Source organism: Aythya ferina (assembly GCF_964211825.1).
Source record: "Aythya ferina genome assembly, chromosome: 1".
Taxonomy (NCBI): Eukaryota; Metazoa; Chordata; class Aves; order Anseriformes; family Anatidae; genus Aythya; species Aythya ferina.
In genome coordinates this window covers 111245131-111265599 of record NC_140296.1, presented here as the reverse complement: position 1 = coordinate 111265599, position 20469 = coordinate 111245131, and the positions used below count along the sequence as shown (strand labels likewise).

General features: G+C 40.8%; 2 protein-coding genes across 10 annotated transcripts in view; one reads left to right on the top strand and one right to left on the bottom strand.

Moving 5' to 3' along the window:
• The window catches only part of CRYBG3 (crystallin beta-gamma domain containing 3), a 93259-nt gene extending 89367 nt beyond the window's left edge, over positions 1-3892 (top strand). Inside the window, exons 21-22 of the mRNA XM_084507106.1 lie at positions 349-508; positions 1924-3892. Of these exons, the coding sequence (XP_084363232.1) occupies positions 349-508; positions 1924-2012 (249 nt within the window). The 3' untranslated portion in view covers positions 2013-3892. The remainder of the gene's footprint in view (positions 1-348; positions 509-1923) is intronic.
• A 287-nt stretch (positions 3893-4179) lies between these two features.
• RIOX2 (ribosomal oxygenase 2) lies at positions 4180-19451 on the bottom strand. Of its 9 annotated transcripts, none has more exons than XM_084507110.1 (11): positions 19376-19447; positions 17061-17189; positions 16517-16952; positions 13944-14063; positions 12712-12840; positions 10103-10206; positions 8540-8642; positions 7728-7893; positions 7382-7470; positions 5970-6083; positions 4180-4874 (listed from the first exon to the last, which is right to left on the bottom strand). In XM_084507110.1, exons 3-11 carry the CDS (start codon positions 16946-16948, stop codon positions 4713-4715), a joined length of 1419 nt encoding a protein of 472 aa, XP_084363236.1. In that variant the 5' UTR covers positions 16949-16952; positions 17061-17189; positions 19376-19447; the 3' UTR covers positions 4180-4712. The 9 variants fall into 9 exon arrangements, with proteins under 9 accessions (XP_084363236.1, XP_084363233.1, XP_084363237.1 ...); XM_084507107.1 differs by having other exon boundaries at positions 17092-17189; positions 19376-19446; XM_084507111.1 differs by having other exon boundaries at positions 4180-4871; positions 17092-17189; positions 19376-19446.
• Positions 19452-20469: the final 1018 nt, after the last annotated feature.

Below are 20469 nucleotides of genomic sequence, written 5' to 3'. Positions count from 1 at the left end.
CTAAAGTCACATTTAAGAATGTTTATTATCTCTAAATAGTTAAGAATTTCTCTGAAAATGAATAAACGAAGAAAGGCTGTGTTTTTGTATTAACGCTGCCCTTGATGGTCTGTTTTTAATATAAAAAAGCTGTTGACCTAACATAAGAAATAACTAAAGTAACAAAGACCACCTTCTGTGATTGAGCAACTAGTCAATTGCTGAATAATCTGTTCCTGGCTTACTCGTCAGGAACATTACCAACTATAGCATGATTACTATACTATTTTCAGTGCCTGAAACAGAAATAAGTCAGACACAAAACTGAAGCTTTGTGGCCTGGATCTCACTTTTCTTTTTGCTTCTTAGGCTAACAATGCCTGTCTGGATGTCATTGGTGGCAGAGACGTGCCTGGAGCCAAAGTCGCACTCTGGGCAGAACATGGGAAGGAAAGGCAAAAGTGGAGACTCAATGAGGATGGAACCATCAGTTCATACCTCAGCGACCAACTGGTACTTGATATTAAAGGTATGTAAAAAACAAATGAAATCAATCCTCACATGTTCTAAATGCATTTAGGCTTGTGGCCAGTTGCAGTATTCCAGCTCCTAAGGTTAAATACTGTATCCTGTCTTGCTAGTTTTATGTTCAGTTGCTTGACAGTGGGACAAGTCATTAGTGTTTGATCCCGCAGGTTTACTTTGATCAAATCAGCTATTCTACTTCAGGGAATTCAACAGTGCTGATAGCAAGAAATGGCAGTTACAGAAGACACAACGGTGGTGGAAAAACTACCACCACCGAATAGGTGTGCCTAAAAGAGAAAAGTGCTTGCTCCTGATGTTTTCAGGCTGGTGAAAATTCTCATTGCTGACGTACGAGTCCTACTGACCCATCATGATAGAACAGCCTCACTGGAGGCTGCCTGTTCCTCATGCACAACTCATTCCAGCCCTGCTGCTGGTACTAAGGTTTTATCCCTAAGGAAAAGTGGTGGGACAGTGACCTTACAGTGTCTGGTTATGAGGCTGGGGGCTCCATGGTGCTGCCTTCTCAGATGAAAGAACTAAGTGAATTAACTGATGGCCTAACACCCCTGCAGGGTTTACAGACCAGGGTAATGGTCTGTAAAACCCCACATCTAAAGTTATCAACCTTTACAGTAAGTGTCCTGCTGGCCATTACAGATCTGACCTTTGCACCTCAAGCTTACTGATAATGAATTCTCAGCTCAGTGATGTTAAATACAGCATTTCTGGCTTCCAGAACTAAGGAGTTAAACCACCATTACTAACTGATAAATAGTGACTATCAACCAATTAGATGCAAAGTGAAATCCCAGCTGGTAATACTGATAGCAATTCTTACAGTAAAGCTGTGCCACCTAGATTACTGCACAATGTTGAAGGCTTGAGCAGGGAGATACCATTTGACTGTTTTTTAGAGCACAGATTTCTATTTATGGCATGGTAAAAATGCACTGTTATTTCTATGCTACGTGTATTTGAAGGAGAGAAATTTTAAAGACTTAATAAATCTGGGGCTGAAATGGTTATTTTATGCCAAATACCCCATAGCTGTAATTCTGTGTGTTTTTACTTTAGCAATATGTAAGTTAAAAATCCACTCACATAGTGGGATCTCAGGATCTGCCAAAAGCAAAAACTTCTTTAGAGGTGCAGTTTCTGTGCACAAAGGCATATTGAGGACTCAAGTTTGTGGTGGACTCTGCTTCTGAATTAATACAGCTCCTTAGGGCTTAAGTTGAGAAACGATGGTTTGAAGGAGACAAACAGCGATGGAAGGGCGGACAGTAGCCTGTCCCTCATAGAATGTCTTTCAGCTACTTCTCTTCTTAGTCACGTTTTTAAAGATTCTATTGAGACTTTGCTGAGCTTTTCTTTTTTAATGGTTTGCCTTTATGAATTTGTTTTGTTTTTAAGGAGGCAATTATTATGACAAGAATCACATCATTATGAATCAGCCAGTAGAGGACAAACATTCACAAAAATGGGACATTGAAATATTGTGAGTAAAACCCACCACACAGATGGACCTTATGTTGTTTCTTAGCACCTGGAGGAAAAAGCCTACTACTGAAGTCATGCACCACTGGAACCTTATGCAGCAAATCCTCTCTGCTTTCCTTTGTGCAAAGCACCAACTCCTAAAACCAAATGGATTTTGCTCAAATCTGGAGGATGTGAGGGTGAGCTAAATAATGTCTTTCCACCGGGACTGTACTCTGAGCTGATTCTTTTAGAGGCCTCTCCTATTCCAAGTCGCTGTTACTCTTCATCTGAAGAATTAAAGTAAATGCAGAAGGCTAGACAGAAGTTTTGCAGGATATGAACTGCAAGAGATAATATGGAAAAGGCTCTTTAGAAACGTTGTCTTTTCCTGTCTCTCAAAAACTGATGAAAGCTCACTGAAGTATGACTGCACTATCGAGCTTGATAGAGGTTGAGTTGGATTTTTATGTCCCAAGGGAAACAGTTCAGGCTCTAAGCAATCCTGAACCTCAAATCACATCTCTTGCTAAAGTGCAATTTATTTTGTTCATAAAGACAACTTTGAACTGGAATTCCCAGCTCAGTATATGAAATGGGGCAATAACGAGTCTGACTGTTACTTTCCTAACGTTACTGGTAGGCCTTTGTCTTCATTTGTTTTAGCAAGACCAACTTTCCAAATTTAAGAACTTGTTTTGCAGATCCATCGGCTGTGTCCAATCCATGAAATTGTGAGTAATCCCTGAAGATCACTTTTAAACGTAGGCATAGATGCATATATCAAGAGAATCAGCTATCTTGGGTCAGGCTAGATTTCTACAAGGGCTTACTGAATTTAGAACAGTGATGATTTTACTCTAGCTTGTTTTCATGTATATAGACTAATTTAATACAATATAATTTGTTCTTGAAGCCATGTCTTCCTTCAGAAGGTAACTCACTAAGTGCTAGCAGCCTGCATTCCAACTTGCTTGATGTCAAAAGAACAGTGTAACAACTATTTTAAGGTTCCTCTGGCTCATCAAAGGAGCAGGAATTAGACTAATGAAGACCAGTCCAGCATGCTTTCAGATTCTTCAATTTCAGCAATATGCAGCCATCCCACCTACTGTCACTTAAGGTAGGGAGAAAGAGATACTTCACTGTACTGCAGTTGTTGCAGGCTTGTAATAAGCATGTTCCTCACTCAACACGGACAAATACATAAGGAACTGCAGACACCTGTAGGGCTGTTAACACCTCAAGTAGAATAGAAGTCCCTTAGTTCACTGGTATCTTCATTTTGCATGTCACTAAATTAATCTACTTTATTGAATATGTAATTATTTTTCCTTATTTGTATATTCAGGGTATGTATTTCTATAACTATTTAAAGAGTTTAGATTAGTGGAAAACAAAGCTATTTTAGTTTCCAAAAGCTGTAACTATTCCAGTGCACCCAAACAGGATTCATCCTTAAGCAAGTAAAAATCCATGACCCTATTTGCCACAGAAGTAAAATATATGGATGTCTATTTTTGTATGAAATGGAATTCTATATAGTACTATTTAAAAAAAAGTCTACTTGCACTTAACTTACTATTTTACATTCTAAAATTATCATAAATCTGCTGTTTAAATAACAGATTTCCAAATGTATGTATATATTTTTACAGCTAAAGCACTTGTTTTGCTTTTTTTAATATAAGTCAGTATATCACGTTCTACACGTGACTTGCTTTCTATATGCAATTTTAAAGCCTGTGTAAAAAGTTCTAGTCTTTTAAATCAAGAACAACTAAATCATATTTGGTGTGCCAGTGTTATATAACCAAGTAAAGAAGGCTTTTGTACTTAAGAGATCTTGAATGTAAAATGCTAAGCATGTATATTTTAATTGTATAAAACTTTTTAGGAGGAATCTTTTGCCTGTTGGTTTCTTTTAAAACAACTTATCAAAACACAATAATAGTTTTTAATAGATATCAAGCATATTCCTGACAAGTATTTTTTTTCAACTGGCCAAAAAACCAGAACTAAGTAAGTATATTCAATAAGTGACTGCCATTATATTGGTTTGCTTACTAAATGCAGGTTTTAAAGTATTAAGGTAATTGCAATACTGCCACCGGAACCCACTCAGGTGAGTGCTGGAGATACAGATGCCAGGTACCGGTTTGGTTTACTTTCAGATTAAGAAGGCACAGGTTAAATATTAAACATTTGTTTATTCGAGAGGTGACAGCATCTAAGCAGTAGGGCTTAGCATCTTTAAAAAAATCAACAGCATGGGGAAAGTGAATTGAGCTGTTTACAGATGTGACAAAGGGATTTTTCATAGAATATCCCCGAGGAACTAGAGTACTTAAAATTGGACTTCATTATCTAAGAAGTGTAAGACATCAATAATTTTGGTGGAGATACAGATTTTTTCTATGGGTACTAACAGTCTGGCAATTAAAGGTAACACGAACTGTTCCACTATTAGCATTTCTGAGCAGCTTACCTATTGTCCCAATGACCATTTTCCCAAAGCACTAAGGAAACTAAAAGACCATTCTGCATCAGAAAGTAGCAAAGCCTGTATGTATGTGCGTACACACATACATTGCAGTGTGTTGTTAGACAGCACTACAAACCAAGGGCTGGATGGAAAGAAAAGAAACTGAATATGCCTTTCTTTCAAGAGCTTCTTAATGGCCAGAAATACTGCTTCCAGGAGGAGCTAGTTTACAAAAGCATTAAAAAACTTCAATTAGACATTCAGTCCATAGTGACAAGGCAAGGTTTTCTTTCTCTGCATCAGAGGTAAGGTTAAGCTCTTTAACATAAACAGTACTGCCACTCCAAATCTGCTTCAGTGCATCGAAGTATGACAAAGGAAAACGCAGTCCATGAGTCTGCTGGGAGGAAAAAAAAGGAAAAGAAAAACCACTTCAGTTAAGTACAACATGGCCATTATTACACAATGTTTAAGACATAGGTACTGATCAGCAGGTGCTCCTTTCCCACTTCACACTGGGATTTCTGAGCACATCCTGCATAAGATTAGTATCATCTTGCCAATTTTATTAAGAGAAAGACAGCTGAAATCTCTTCTTGCATGGAAGCTGTGATTACCTGTGCTAGCACCTCTTACTGATGTAGAGAGACCTAAGGTACATGTCTTCCCCTTCTGGCTTCTGAACTGAAATATACACTCTTGCCTAACCCTATGCATTATTTTTAGAAGAGGACGTAAGTTTCTTTCTTTCTCTCTGTTACACACAATCTTTAGAAATAGTTTGACAGAACGGTAGAAGACCCATCTTCCCATGGCTGGAGACCTTAAGGGCAAAAAGCTCTATTCTAAGACTTACATATATTGTGCAGCTGCTGGTATAAGTTACCAGTTTTCTCTAGATGTTCAGCAAAATTTACCTTAAAAAGTAAGTAACTGACAGGCAAAAAGCCTTGCTACAGCTACTTAGACAAGAGTTTTGCCTCTAAGGTATATTTGTGGAAACCTATATCCAAGGTTCAGGTTACAAGCCTGATGTAATAGCATCTCACTATCATAAATTGGAACAAAAAGATGCAAAGCTTGCAGCCATTCTTCAGAAATATTGTATATAGCCTTTGTAAGCATGAAGGAGAACCACCTGCAGCCTTATTAATAACAGAAGTTCCCTCTTTACATTTCAGGAAAAGATTGAACTCATTAGTCTTGATGCTGACCCACCCTCCCACACTGCCCTAAAATGGGCACACTTACCTTGCACTACATAACAGGGCATAGAGAGGCTAACATCATTTCAAACTGACATAAACACACTGTCCTGTGGAAGATACAGTGACCCCCTGCCACTACAGAACACGTGCTAGCATATCGCTACTTTACCTAGGACATAACTCAAGGCATGCAAAAGAAATCTGCAGCAAAACCCAACAGGACACCACAGTGTGTGCACATGTGCCCATATTAAAAAAATGAAGTAAAAATGAAGTGGGGAACAAACCTGTGACATGCCTTCCTCAGTGGTAGTATCATCATCTTCTGTCCCCATCATGTGAGTTTCTCTCCTGTTCTTTAAAGAATGGTACACATACACCATCTCTCTGCGAACTTCATCCTAAGAGACAGCAGGAAGAAAATAATTATGTATGGTCCACATCCTCAAATTCATCACACTCAAGTGACAGTATTATCTTCCTAATTCTGGAGTCCACTCTAGTATCAAGAAAAGGAATTCACCTTCCTAACAGAAGGATCCAACAGTAAGCTATGACAGAAATAAGGGAGTCTACAAAACATTTATGGAAAAGTTTAAAGCCTTTTCTCTTCTGCCTTAATAATGCCTCTTCTGGACTCAAGTGCCATTTAAGGTGCACCTCCTAGAAGGTCTTAATGGAGGAGTTCATATCGCTAGGTTTCCATCATACCAGTCTGTCTCTTGAAAATCATGTCTAGCATTCCTTGGTTAAAGTTGTGCAAGCCAATTCAGTGCTCAGTGGGCAAAACTCACTGAGAATTTGAGGACACAAGTCTTCTCCATGTGATCTCATTCAGATTTATCTGTATGACATCAAAAGGAGTTGCATCAACAATTGCAAAACAGAGCTTCTAAAACCCACATATTCTCACAGTAATACAGACACAAACAACATGGAGGAAGAAAATCAGAAAAAGTTATGCTATGTTTTTTTCTCACTGGGAAACATTTTACTCGTAAAAAAAAATTGTACAAGATGTCCTAAGTTTGTTTTTTGTTTGTTTGTTTTTCAATTAAGACCACTATAAAGTAATTCTGTAGAAGTCTGAAGTCTAAAATTCTGGAGCAGTCAGACAGTTTTCTCCAATAACTTTTTCAAATTCGTATCACAAACCTTCATAGCTAAGAAGCAGACTGGACACAACATAATCCAAGATACCAGCAGCTATTTTATGGAACAGTTTTGTTTTCACAGGCACCAGCTTAGAGATAAAGACAACTCAGAGGTGAAGAGTAAGCACATATACAGCCTGTAGCAGCTGCGGTAGAATTCCCCCTTCTGAGGAAACCTATTTGTGCTCTTGAACACAAAGAATAAAATAAATAATTAAAAAAATCTGTTATCAAGAGCTGTACAGACCATTTAGTAGTGGTAGTGATCCATCCCATCTAACCTCAGATGAAGATCATGCACCTGTCATGCAGAATCACGGGATAAATTTAGTTCTGTAGATCTCCTCCAGAAGGCAAGAACATGCCGTATTACTGCTTGACAGCAACCCCACAATCTCCTACCAAATCCTAATAGGATGCATTGTCCAGCTAAGCAGTAATCGCAGGACCCTTTCAGACAGACCAGTACAACAGTGCAAGACCTTTCACACTCGGCAACATCCCCACACACCCGAAGTGCACAGGGGTGCCTTCCTTATACTTACAGAATTCTCTTGATCGGGCTCCACTGTAATTATAGCATGATCCCTAAACTGCAGTCTGATTTGGCTATCTAATTTGGGCAACTTCCCACCTAAGAAAAAAAAAATCTTCATTAGAAAGGATGGAAACCATATAAATGGTGTAAATTGGCCCTGCTCTCCTAGCCATCTTCTTGTGGCTACATTTCCTGTTAAGCTATGCTTCAACATCTGTCTCAAACACGAAGCTCACGCTAGACTCCAATCTTTGCCTACCATAATACACAAAAATCATAAAAGGCAGAGTTAGCAACAGCTCCACCACAACATCAACAAAGGGAATAAAGATGTGGTAAACCTCAAAACCTACCTGGAGTTAAAGGATCAGAATCGCATCCCAAGTAAGGTGGCAAACGGTTCATAATGAAATCCTTCTTCATGTCAGATGATCTCAGCTCTCTGGTGTTTTCCAGGCGGTCTGCAAGCATTCTCAAAATGCTGCTCAGTTTTTTTGTTGAGTCTGCTATATCCACCTGCTGAATATTCACACAGAGTTGATCTCACATGAATTTAAGATCAACAGAGTTTAGCTTAAATAGCTTCTCCTAAGGAGAAAGAGATGCAGTGATGATCTGGACAGTTCTCTTTTATCTTTTGAAAGGGTAACAAAATTTACTCCCAGAACAACAAATGTTTATTTTACACCTTCCACATGAGCTGAGCTGTTCACACACATAAGCTGATGCTCAGTTTTCCTCACCATGAGACTAACTGCAATGCTAAACGGCTTGCAAGTGTACCTGAAAGAGAGATTTGTTCTCTCTTTCACAACTAGACAACCATAAAAAGGACACAGAACAATTTACAGCTCCACTAACTTTTTAAAGAGTCAAAAGTTTGACCTGATGGAAACTACACCTGTCTGACAGCTCCAAAGCAAATAATGTTGCTTTGAGAAGGAAGCGAGCCATACAAGGACACTGTGATATTAACCAATACGCATTGCTTCAGCTGCACCAAACCTCAGGACACTCATCCTGAAGTCTTCAAAAGTGGTTTTGCTGCAAGACAAGACAGTACCACTGCACTGAGCTCTCACAGCAGATCAGTAAGATACTCACTTTCTTCAGTACTAAAGTTTCAGCTGGACGCACTATTTTTCCCTGAGTCCCACCTATTTACCATGAGCAGTTGCCTTGGTATGCTTGTCCGCAGAGCCACATCTTCTTTTGCAGTATCAAACACAAGGCCAGGAATTGCATCCAGTAAGAAGTCTCCCCAAGAGCTGTAGGACAGGAAGGAAAAAAAAAAATTACTAAAATAGCTGCACTGAAATAAAAGAGGCATGCTTTCTCCTACCTATGTCTGGTGCCATTACTATCTGAGAAAGTATGACTTATTATAGTCTCGTTTAAGGGAGTTTTTATTATTTATTTATTTTAAATAGATCTTCTCCACTCAACCATTCCACTGTTGGCTACACACTGAGAGGGAAGGATTTCTGGAGGCCACTCACAGCCGATCAGTTTGGGTGTGCCATCACACTTAGCCGAAGCAGCTCAGCACTAACACTGCCACCTATGTTATAAATAAACTCAAACACTCTTTCCAATGGCCATCAATACTTACAGAAAGTAACTTTTTTTTGTTTTGCCTTCTCAATAGAATTTTGTAAATTAAAATCAGTAGAACCCATTTTTTATGAAGATACTCCTCTGAGCATCTTAACCTTAATTTTCCCTCCAACACAACCACATTAAGAGTTACCAGCAGTACGGACATCCTAGGTTTATAACATGGTACATCTGGTGGTTAAAAATAACATCTTACGATCATCTAGAATACGCCCAAACTTGTTCTGCCCAATTTTGTGGCTAACAGAAATCCTTCCCAATTCCTAACTGGCCAATAACTCCAAGGCCAGCATCTGAGAGAAGCTGATTAGGTCACAGCAGTATTTCCCTGTGTGATGAAAGGCTTCAGTGGGCACAAGCATTACATGTAGATGTGTGTCAAAGGAAACCTGACTTGCACGCATGTGCTAGGGAGATTAAAAACACAGATAAGTAGAAAATATATGCGAAGAAAGAATTTGCAGCAAGTCTGTCAGAACAGGCGTGGGTGACTACAAAATGTAAGAGAGAACAAGATGAAAGGAATAACCCATGACTCTTTCTCTAGTTTATGAAATGAACAATAATTTCAGCCACTGATGACAGATTTTTAAACACAACAATGAGTTTACTTTTGTATTTTGTAACATTATCTTCCATAGTAAAGTCTACTGCTGGTAAATAATAAAATAACCCATTAAAATGCACAGAGTTTGCTGCAGAAAAACCCCGTAAACAGGCCACTTCACAGAAGTGTTTCCCTCCTCTCCTGCCCCCAGCCTCCAAAACTTCAATCACAGCTACCTGAATACTGGCTTAGATTTTGTTAGTAACTGCAGGGAACAGATGTAGTAGTGGGGTACCCAATCATGTTCCATTCCACCATATTTCTAGGAGGAAAATAACATACGCTATCCCTGTATTAGTCATAGAAAACAAGGGCTAAATAGAATGAACGCAGAAAAGAACTAAGCAATGTTCATTACAAGGTTTTGTTTTAACAAGACCTCACTTCTTTGGAACACTGTTTTCAGGCCTGTACTATTCACACACATTGCCTGGCAGATGAAAGCCATTATCAGAAAAGCCACTTTTTAGAAAATAAATAAATAAATAAATAAATAAATATTACTTGTTTTGGTAGGTACTGATGGTCACGTGTGTGGAATAAGATATCCCAGGAGGAGTGTCAGCTTGGTGAATAGTCCCTCTTGGGAAGTACAGCAAGTCACCAGGCTGCAAGAAAATGAAAAGAATTGGTATGATTAGGGCACCTCATCAAACCTTACCGCGCTGTTGTAAAATAGGGGAAATACTTTCTGAGCAGACGGACTGGCAATGTGGTTTGTTTCTGTTTTTTTTAATCACAAAATAGGGAGATCCTCCATAGTACATTTTAATAATATAAAGCACCCTATGCCAGAAAGTCTGATACCTTGAACTCCCCAACTTACTACTACTATTTACGATGCACCTGTCCGAAAGCACACAGCCAGCTGGTAACAGTACAGAACATGCACATTCCAGCTTAGCTGCATAAAGGGGTCAAAGCCACAGCTGAGATGAACATGCTGACAAAACACTGGGCTAGCAGAGAAGCAGTGTGATGTGAATCCAGTCAGATCATGTCAAATGAAAAGGTCAGTATCCACAAGAAAGGCCAAATATTCTATAAAGATTGCAGTTTGTTGCAATACTATTGTCTGAAATTCTCAGTTAAAGCACTTTAAAAAAAAAAAAAAAAAAAAAAGGTACAACCTTTCCCCTCCCTAACTTCTTTCTTACCTATCTAAATTAAATTTCCACACAGCTAAAAATTTAGATTAGGAAGTCAAGGTAAGAGAGAAGTATGCAGCATGCCAAATTGCCTCCAAGAAGGAAAAAATCAGTTAATTATAGCTTCTCCTATAAACATCTATGTAGCTGTATAGCATAGTCAATGAGAAGGTTCATACGGCAACAACAGTGAAATCTGATTCCATTTTAATTTTACTGTTCCTTAAATTTGCTCATCCTAAAAGAGGCCAGGACCATCACTGTTCAAAGCAGCTTTCACTGCAGTGCAACTCCTGTTCTTCTTATCAGCTTGGTAGTCTCATCAGCTTAAGTGAACCAACAAGCACAACGCTCATCAATTAAAATGACCAGATTCTTCATAGACTATGAGTCGCAACTCCCAGAGAAGGGCAGAGCATTTCCAAAGAGACACAATGAGATTCTGATCACCTTGTCATCTTCTTACTTCTGAACTAGATGAAGGCAGGGGTATCAGCAAAGTAAATGGGAAATCATTCATGAAGGACAGATAGCCACTGACACATAAGCTCTGTGCTTGACACCAGTAACAAGCCAGCCGTGTCCACGGCCTGATGAAGAGTCACCAAGACAAAATGTGGTTTGGGACCTCCTAAACCAACTAGCATGCCTTCACGCTCATTCAGCTACCAGTTTCTCAGAGAAGGGGAGAAGAACTCCAATACAGCCTCTGACCAGTCCATTTGTTCTAAGCTGCCCATGAACGGAAGGCAGAAATGTTAAAAAAGGAGAAGGGAAATATTTTAGATGTTTAGGGAGGAAATACCAGTCTATACATTCCTGTCAGAGACTGTCGTACAGATAACCAAAAGAAAAGGGAGGCAGGAACCAACACCAAACACAAAAGTAAAATAAAAACTTGGAACATTTTGAAGCCCTCTTCAGGGCCAGAGGCCAGTATTTTCACTGCAATAATTCCTGTACAATGCCTTGTGCAATACTGCATTATTCCATAAAAATCAAAGGCACTTGAGTCCTACCCAACATGTTCCAGAAAGAAAAAAACGAACCGTAATTTACTGGACTTTGCATCAACCAATACATCCTGACAACTGAAAATTACCATCTGTCAAACTCCATGGCCAGGAAGATCAGTATCATATCAAACCTAAACTACTCTTCCTAAACTACCTACTTCCAAAGGCAAGTCTGAAAACAGGAAAGAGCAGGGACCTTGCAGAGACAAGGACACAAGGTGGAGAAACTAACAAGGCTTCCAAAACAGAGCAGCCCTACCTGTTGGGTAAGTAACACACTTCTAAAGTACAAATATGTAAAACAGAAATGCTGCTGTTGAAAGGGTTGAATTAATCAATCTTTGTGAAATGTTCTACTTAGAAAGAAAAAAAAAAACAAAAAAACAAAAAAACAACTGCCAAACACTTGATTTTCAGGTTTGGAAAAATAAAAAAACAATACATCAAGTTAATATGTTTTTTAGTTCATGCTTCTATTTATCGGTCAGCTATAATATTTAAATCCAATTCACCAAAACAGTGACAAAATTTGGAAAGCTTTAAGTCTTAGAGCACAGATGGATCAGACCGACTGATTACAGACAGCATGTAACAGCATAAACCACTTCATAACCATATTAAAAACAATGCTTTTTCTGCATGGAACTCCACAAACATCAACCAGGATTCCTGGTGCCCAACTTACAAAATACTAAACAATTTCCAGAAAGAACTGGTTTCTTGGTCCATTATTTAAATACTAAAGCAAATGATACCTTTTGTGAAATGGTAGGATAGTTAGACAACTACAGCCTAAATTTCTAACAGAGTGTTTTGTGCACCAACCCTGCTCTCAATTTCACAGCCACGAGAACTGGAAGTACTGTTTTCAAGAAAAGGACCATTTCAAATATAACTACTTTTCAGGCAATTACAGCTCAGACCAGTTAAAGCAATTCACTTACAATACCTTTAATACAAATTCATGTGTGGGTTTCCCAATCCTATCTTCTGATTCAACGTTATACTCCCGAGCTAAATGCACCGTTGGTTTATAGAGTCGCCAGTGTTTCTCGCCTTCTAGCTGAAGGATGAACACCTGCAAAAGACCAAATGCACAGTGAAGCCTTGCCTCCCCCTCACACATTCAACTAATCCGAAATGTCAAGCCATCGTCTTACTTGGAAAGTCTGTGGAAGGATGCCAGAAATCAGAGACAGAAAGCAAACAGAAGGGACACAGGCTGAATTATTAGGTGCCTACAATCTAGAAATTCACACTCAACATATTTTTTTAGGCTCTACTTAGAGATGAGGAGAAGAGCTGCAACGTAAGATCTGCTTTATCCTAAGGTAGGCACCTGGAAATCCCTGTTTCTCCCAATGATTTAAAAAAGGTGCTGCACGACTAACTTAAAAGTAGTATCTACCACACGGATATTCAAAATATTAGGTGATACAGGTCTAACCACCAATCATTGGCAGTGTCATAAACACCATGGGGATGGTGTGAGCTAGGGGCTGATGACACATGCCAGAACACGCAGGAAAATAAAACTCCAAATGTAGTTAATGGGGAAAAAAATGGTGTAAAAGTCCAACTTCAAGATGTGCTTTTTAAATCCAGTAGTTATTTGAGTGTTTCTTTTAGAAGCTAATCTGAAATGCATTTGGACCACAGGACTCCATTATACCAGTAACTTCTTAAAATCAGCAGGCCCAGCAAATGGAAACCAGTACCACCAGGCTGCTTCCAGTGAAAAATTGCAAGTACTTTGTAAAGGAAAAATGGATTTCTAGATTCTTGGGGGTCAGAATGAAGTGAAAACGAAAAGAAGGTGCTAGAAAGTTTCTGCAGCTGGCAAAACAAGTTTTCTTTTCATCTAAAGAAAATACCAGGCCTTGGTATGATACCAGACCTTGATATGATATTATGATATTACCATTAGATACCTCAGTACCTTTTCAGTGAAATTTCAGAGGGGGGAAAAAAAAAAAAACAAAAAAACAAAACAAAAAAAAACAACAACCATACTGAAACACTTGCGATCACTTACCATAAGTGGAAAAACATTTTTCTATAATATTAGTTTATGTGAGGGGAGGGGAAAACAAACAAACAAACAAAAAAACAGTGAGAGGTATCCACTGCCACTAGCAAAACCCCCTGCACAGCTTCACAGCTGAGGTTGTGCTGTCCTACCTCAACATCGTCGTAGTGAGGGGGAAGGCCCTGTGAGCCCTGCGGAGTAATGTACACATTTGACCCAACCAAGGACCCGAAGTAGCACTCCAGCTTCTCCTGAATCTTCCAGAGCTCCTCCTTTAGAGAGAAAGGATGACGTTACTAGCGAACAGCTCAGCCAAGCAGGGCTGTCTCCCAGCCTGTTAGCCTGCCTTGTTGCCTGGGAGGTTCTTCTAGGGAATTACCAAAATCCCACAGAAATAACTGGGAGGCAGAGGCTGGGAAGGTGAAAGCAATGAGTACTTGCTGCCAGGGTAGAAAGGTGTTCCTGCAGAAAGCAAGCACTGCAGAAGCAAAGATCTGCCATAAAGGTAATCAGTAAGCCAAGGAGTGCTACATGCTACCACACGTGCTACACAGCATTGGTGTTTGCTCTCTTCCCTCTGCTGTCTTTAGGTTTTAAAACCAAAAAAGGGCTAGATATAGAGGAAAAGAAACCAACCATCATCCCACAAACTGCAAAGCATCTTAATACAATAAACACATGCATGACTTGCATTATATTAGCTAGCATCAAAGAGAGTGTACAAAGGTTAGAGACCTACTTCCAATGCCTCCAGTTGCAACAGAAACCAAGCAACACTCTGCAGGTACGTAATCAAGGAGATAAAGTATCTCTGACTTGTTTTTTTTATATGCCTCTGAGATTTTGCAGTGTATGTAGTGTAGATATCAGGACATTTGTTTGTGGAATAAGCCACAGGTTTGTAATTCAAAGCAAGAATCTTTCTTTACTTTGAAAGTACCTTTCAACCTATTAAAACTACTTTGCTCCTCCACAACTGAAATATATGTATTAAAATTTAACAGATTCATGCCAAGAGATGCTTTTGAAAACCTTCAAAGCACAAAGCTACTGAGGTACCATCATAACAGATGCTGAAGAAGACTGATAAGACTTAATTCTCCCGCTGTTATCACTCATGTATGTTAGTTAACACAGGCTGCAATTTAAAAAAAAAAAAAAAAAGGAACAAAGGAACTCAAATAGTTAGCCCACAGAAGTTTTAAGTCATCTGCTAAGTTTAGCTAGGCAGAATCAAGGTGCTGAAATTCCGCACTTTTCAAGAATAAAGCGACTAATGCTTTACAAATTGTTACTTGAATCTAATTTTCAAATAGTTATAGCAAAGGTCAAGATAAGTACAAGGTACTGGGGGAAAGAAAAAGAAGAAAATATAAACAAGCATGTCTTACTGCAGCAAAATACTTTAGCTTATTACTCAATTCAACAAGGGATTTGAGCAAATATTTAATAACAGAGCTCCCCAAAGATTTTTGAAGAATGCACCTCAGATCTAACATTAAGCTATGAGCCAGTCACGTATTCAGTACAAGAAGCTCAGGTGCAATGTTTTTAATAGACACAGTACAGAAGGCACAAAGCATTGGAGCTAAGCCCCAGCCTCATCATGGGTTTAACTTATGAAGTAACCAGCATGTGAGCCGTGGCTGAGGCTGGCAGTGCTCCCTGCCCAAACTCCGCTTTGATTGTTTTTCATTTTCTTCTCAGAACAGGTTTTTCTCATTAACTCCGAAAGTTTCTTCTCTGAACTTCCTTTCAAAAGCATGTTTGTTTATTAATTGTGTGGGCATATTGAAGAACAAACCTTACTCACCCATGCTTGACATGTGACAGGTAATGCACCAAAGTGATGACTCTCGTAGGAAAGGATGCCAAACTACCCGAGCCATGCAAGGGTAACTTCAGCCAGAACTTATGCACATTCAGCTCGAGCTCTACATTTCAGCATAAATCATACAACAGCTCAACTGCAAATGCCCCTGTCACTGGAAATGCCAATGGGACTTGCACCTGAGATCAGCTAACAATACTGATACAGCCGTATATTTGAGTCCTTACAGACCACTTCGTAATTAACTTGCATTGACACCATGGGACAAAAAAAGGACTACTCGATCCAAGTATAAACACCCAAGTCCTTTATACAACCGTGCAGACACCCACTGCCTCGTTCTGAATGCATGAAGATTGCAAAAGCATCAAAAAGAACAAGAAAAGGCAATCACCAAAATTGCAGTGGTTCACATCTGTGGTGCAATTCAAAGCCCAATCCTTTATCAAGAATTGCAAAATGTCCTGCAAATCTTTTACACTATCTCACACCTTGTCTTCCGTTAAAGGAATTTGGCATAAATGCTCCATTTGCAGAACAATGGGGCGGAAAGGATAATTTAAGCAGGCATAGATAGATAATCATCAATTTTGTGAACTTAGATCTTTCTGAATTTGTATGTGATAAAGCAAATTTTTAAAAAGTAATACTTAATTTTACAGCATAAGTCAGATTTGTTCTTACTGCAGACCACTGAAACGTGATGGGCAGTGCAGAAGTATAAACTGTCTTTTAATACAGTTCCTGTGTAGGTTTCAGCAGGTCACTGATGTGAGCTGCTTCACCTGGATTTACTGGGGACAGAGAAAAAGCTATGTCAAGTATGTGTCAAGCAAAATATGCTGCATTATAAAACATGTATTAATTATATTCAAATGCATGAAATGACCCAACCTTAAATCTCTGAGGCTGATGAAACTGTATCGTTGCCTTTTTCTGGTCAAAGTCCTTCTTCAGCTGCATGTAATTCACTTTGCCTTCTTTATTTAAAACTTTCTTTTTTCCATTCACACATCTGCAGATATTTATATCACGCCCATAGTACAGACCCTGGCTGCACAGTTCCTTCAAATCTGGCAGCTGGAAGAGAGACTGGTAATAAGCAGCCAGCAGGGGATCATTTCTCTGAACAAGCAGCGGCTTTTGTTCCCAATACTCCCTGAAAAACACCTCCGGTTTGATGGGAGAGATCAGGCTTCCAAAAAGGCTGTCCGGGCTCTCGAAACTCATGACTTCCAGCGAACAAGCTGCTTCCACCTTTGCTCGTTTACACTGCACCTGCATTTCTTTTCCCATTTCAGCTTGCCTCCCTCCTTTCTTGGGCATGTTCCTGTTCAAGAGGGGAGAGAGAGAAAGAACAGTCAACCAGCAGCACAACCTTGAGGGACCTGAGCAGCTCCTCTTGCCTTCTCCAGTGTAAGTAGGCAAACAAGAGTACCCCGGGAATGGCTCTGCTTTCAGATGCTCACTATTTGTTCCAAGCTGCCTCCAATCCACTCTCAGATCCTCAGCAAACTCCAAAGGACTCTGCTGGAAGCTGTGGCTCACAGAAGTTCAAATCCCACACCTGAGTTTATAATAAAAAATAGACACAATGAATCCAAATGGCCACACACATGAGATCTTTATAAATATGGAAATCCACCCACAAAAAGAGCCCTTGGTAGACTGGTCTTCTGCAGCAATAGATGCATTTAAAAACCACCTCAGATGTAAGAGCTTTACTGATAACTTGCAAAAAGGGTGGAGAGGGGACAGAATGAGAAATTGGGACCCTATTACACATCCTTGAAAGACACCAATGTTGGAAAGAAGCAAATGCTGCAGGTGTAGTCATTGTCAGCACACAGTGACAACGGTACACATCTGTCCCCGTCTCTATACTGTGATGGCCAGCTCTGGCTAAACTAAGTCTACAGAAGGGAGGGAATATTTTTAGGGCTTTCTGCTGATGCTGTGCAATTACAGCGAAAACTAAAATTACAAGGTTCTGCTTCCATCTTTGTACAGCTGTCAAACTTTGTGGTTTGTGTAGAATAAAAAGACTTTTTTCCCCAAATTGCACACATTTAATTTAAAAGTTGTAAGTCACTTAATTTGCGTCAGTGTTTTGTCGTTTTTTTTTTCTCAAGATAGACTATATGTCCATATATCATTATGTAAAAAAATTAAAAAGGTAATTCACAAAGGGCGTATCTGCCAAGTTTTCAGGAAAGTTAAGGCAAAACTCAAGTAACGGTAAGTCTAACACCATAGTACATACAGACATACTTGCATTAAAGTTTACATCAGCACCAGCAGTTCATCCCTCTGAGTGGCTCAAAGCCCCAGGCAGAGCTGAACCCTGCCTGAGAAGCCGAGTTAAGCATCCTGACAACGAGCCAGCACCAAGCCCTCCAGGACTGCAGCACGCCTGCTCAGTCCGGGCTGGCTGAGCCCAGCTAACCCTGGGCTTGTCCGAGCAGGTTTGTGAAGCCAACATGCAAGGAGTTACAGCATACTGCAGCTTTCATTTGGCAAATGTCATTTTGAAAATGACAGCTTTACTCCCAAAAGTAAACAATCTAATGCTTTTTATGCAGAATCCTTATCACAAAACAAACTCTAGTTCTGGTGTGCACGCACAGTGCAAAGTTTTCCTACACAGCTGCATGCAGGACATCCTCACTGCTACACCAACTCCCTAGTGAAGTGTTTCATCCATAACTCCTGTGCCTCAGCAGTAACTGAGGGTCACCGAAGTCCAGCAAGAGGAAATCCACGTCACCACTGGACATTCCTCGCTGCAGCAAGCCACAGCCCTCAGCAAGAAATGGGAATGCTCAAAAGGACTGAATGTTAGCCCACTACTGCTAACAACCTCTGGCGATGCTGCAGGCATTGCAATTTTGCGCTCACACTCCCAAACACCAGCAACACAAATGCAACCAAGACCAAATTGCCCTATTTGTATCCCAGACCTAAATCCATCCTGTCAGCCTCATGCTCACGCCCAGCCTCTAAGTTAAATTCCAGTGAGTGCTGCTCACAGAACAGGCTCCCTTTACACAGCGTGCTGCGCTGCCATGTTTTGGTGGCTTATTGGAACGAGCCAGAAAAACACAACAGAGCTGACCACTTCTGGCTTCAGACAGGAGTTATTTCGCATCAGTATTTTCCCAATCACACACCTGTTAATGCTTAAATATAGGGAGAGCTGAGCCCTGCTTCTGAGCTCAGGCCTGTAAAGCACAGCACGGGGGGGCTCTGGCAGAAAAACTTGGTCACAGATATTCTTAGGCCACACAGCCCTGCTGCTTCCCACCGCCGCGCTGCCACGTGTGGGTACCATTAAACTTTTTCCAGAAGGGAAAAAAAAAAAAAAAAAAAAAAAACACGGAAAACCGTGCTGCAGGGCCAGCCGCGGATCCCAGCCAGTGCTCACACGTGCGGCCACGCCAAGGGGGCAGCCCCCAGGCGCGAGGGGCACCGCCAGCAGCGGGCACAGCCCCGGGGCCACGCTCTGACGACCCCCCGAGCACCGGGGCGTCTCCTGGCGCCCCCTCACCCCCCGAGGGGGTCACCCACGCTGCCTCCCGCCCCGGCACCCGGCACCCCACGCTGCCTCCCGCCCCGACCCGCAGCCGGAACAGCAAGGCGGCGGGGCTGCCCCAATGCCCCCCTGCTGCCGGCGGGGAGGCTGCTGGGCGGTCCCCCCCCGCCGCCATCAGCCGCCCCCCGCCGGCTCCGCTCCCCCCGGACCCCCGGGCTCACCCTGCCGGGCACGCGGCCGCTGCGCGGGGCGGGGCCGGGGAAGGCGCTCGGCGGCCGCCACAAAATGGCGGCGGGCGGCCCGGTGAGGGGCTGGGTGTGCAGCCGGCTCTGCTGAGCGTGATGGGTTAAAATAGCAGTCACCTCGCGAAAAATCGTGGTTCTTCCCGTGAAGTTTTACTGTGTATAATAAATGATTAATTGTTCTTTGGCTGTGTTGTTTTTTCCTGGACCTGAGTTTTGTTCTTGTGCGCCTCTCCTGAGGCCTTTGAGTGAGGGTGTGAAAACATCAAGAAATGTTTTTACTTACCTTTATTAAATATGTCTATTAATAGGTTAGTTTACGTTCTTTGCAAGATGTCAGAGAAATTGTTAGGTAGGCTTTGCTAAACTTCTGTTCTTGTGTACTGGTCACGTGAAGCGCACAAAATAGAACTACCAGCAAAATGTGAAATTTGGAAACCTCAGCAGCCTCTAAGTACGTGGCTAATACACGTGGAAAGTTGTATAGAGCACAAGATTGTTAATAGAGGGACTTCTCAAAGACAGATAGAAGAGGGGACAATGTTCTAGCAGCACTCTAGAGGGAAATGTAACCTTAAGATAACCGCAGATAACAGAAATAATAGAAACCCAAGTATCACATCTACCTATCACATCTAAAATAGCAGCTCAGATTCCTCCCTTTTTAGAAAATGCTTTTGCAGTCCTGTTCCTCCTTGTGGTAGAAATATCTCTTGCTTCCATGGTGCTAATTGGGTCCCTTGGAATAAATGTTACGTGTTTCCATGGGGCTCCACATTCACTCATTCATCCAAACTCATATGTGCTGAATAGAGGGAATGGAAAAACATAATACACGGAAAAAAGGGATGGAAGGGAATAAAAGACAAACACTTTTCATCGTATTCTGTCCTGGACCACTTTGGTCTCCAGATGACCAGAATGCTGTGGCCATTCAGTCATGAAAAATACAGACTGATCAGCATGGGGATTTGTTACGGGGAGATAAGTTTTGCCAGGGCTGAAACTAAAGCTATGTACATAGATATGCGAATTACATAGGAAAGTTTTAATTTCTCTCTCGAGCATTTTTC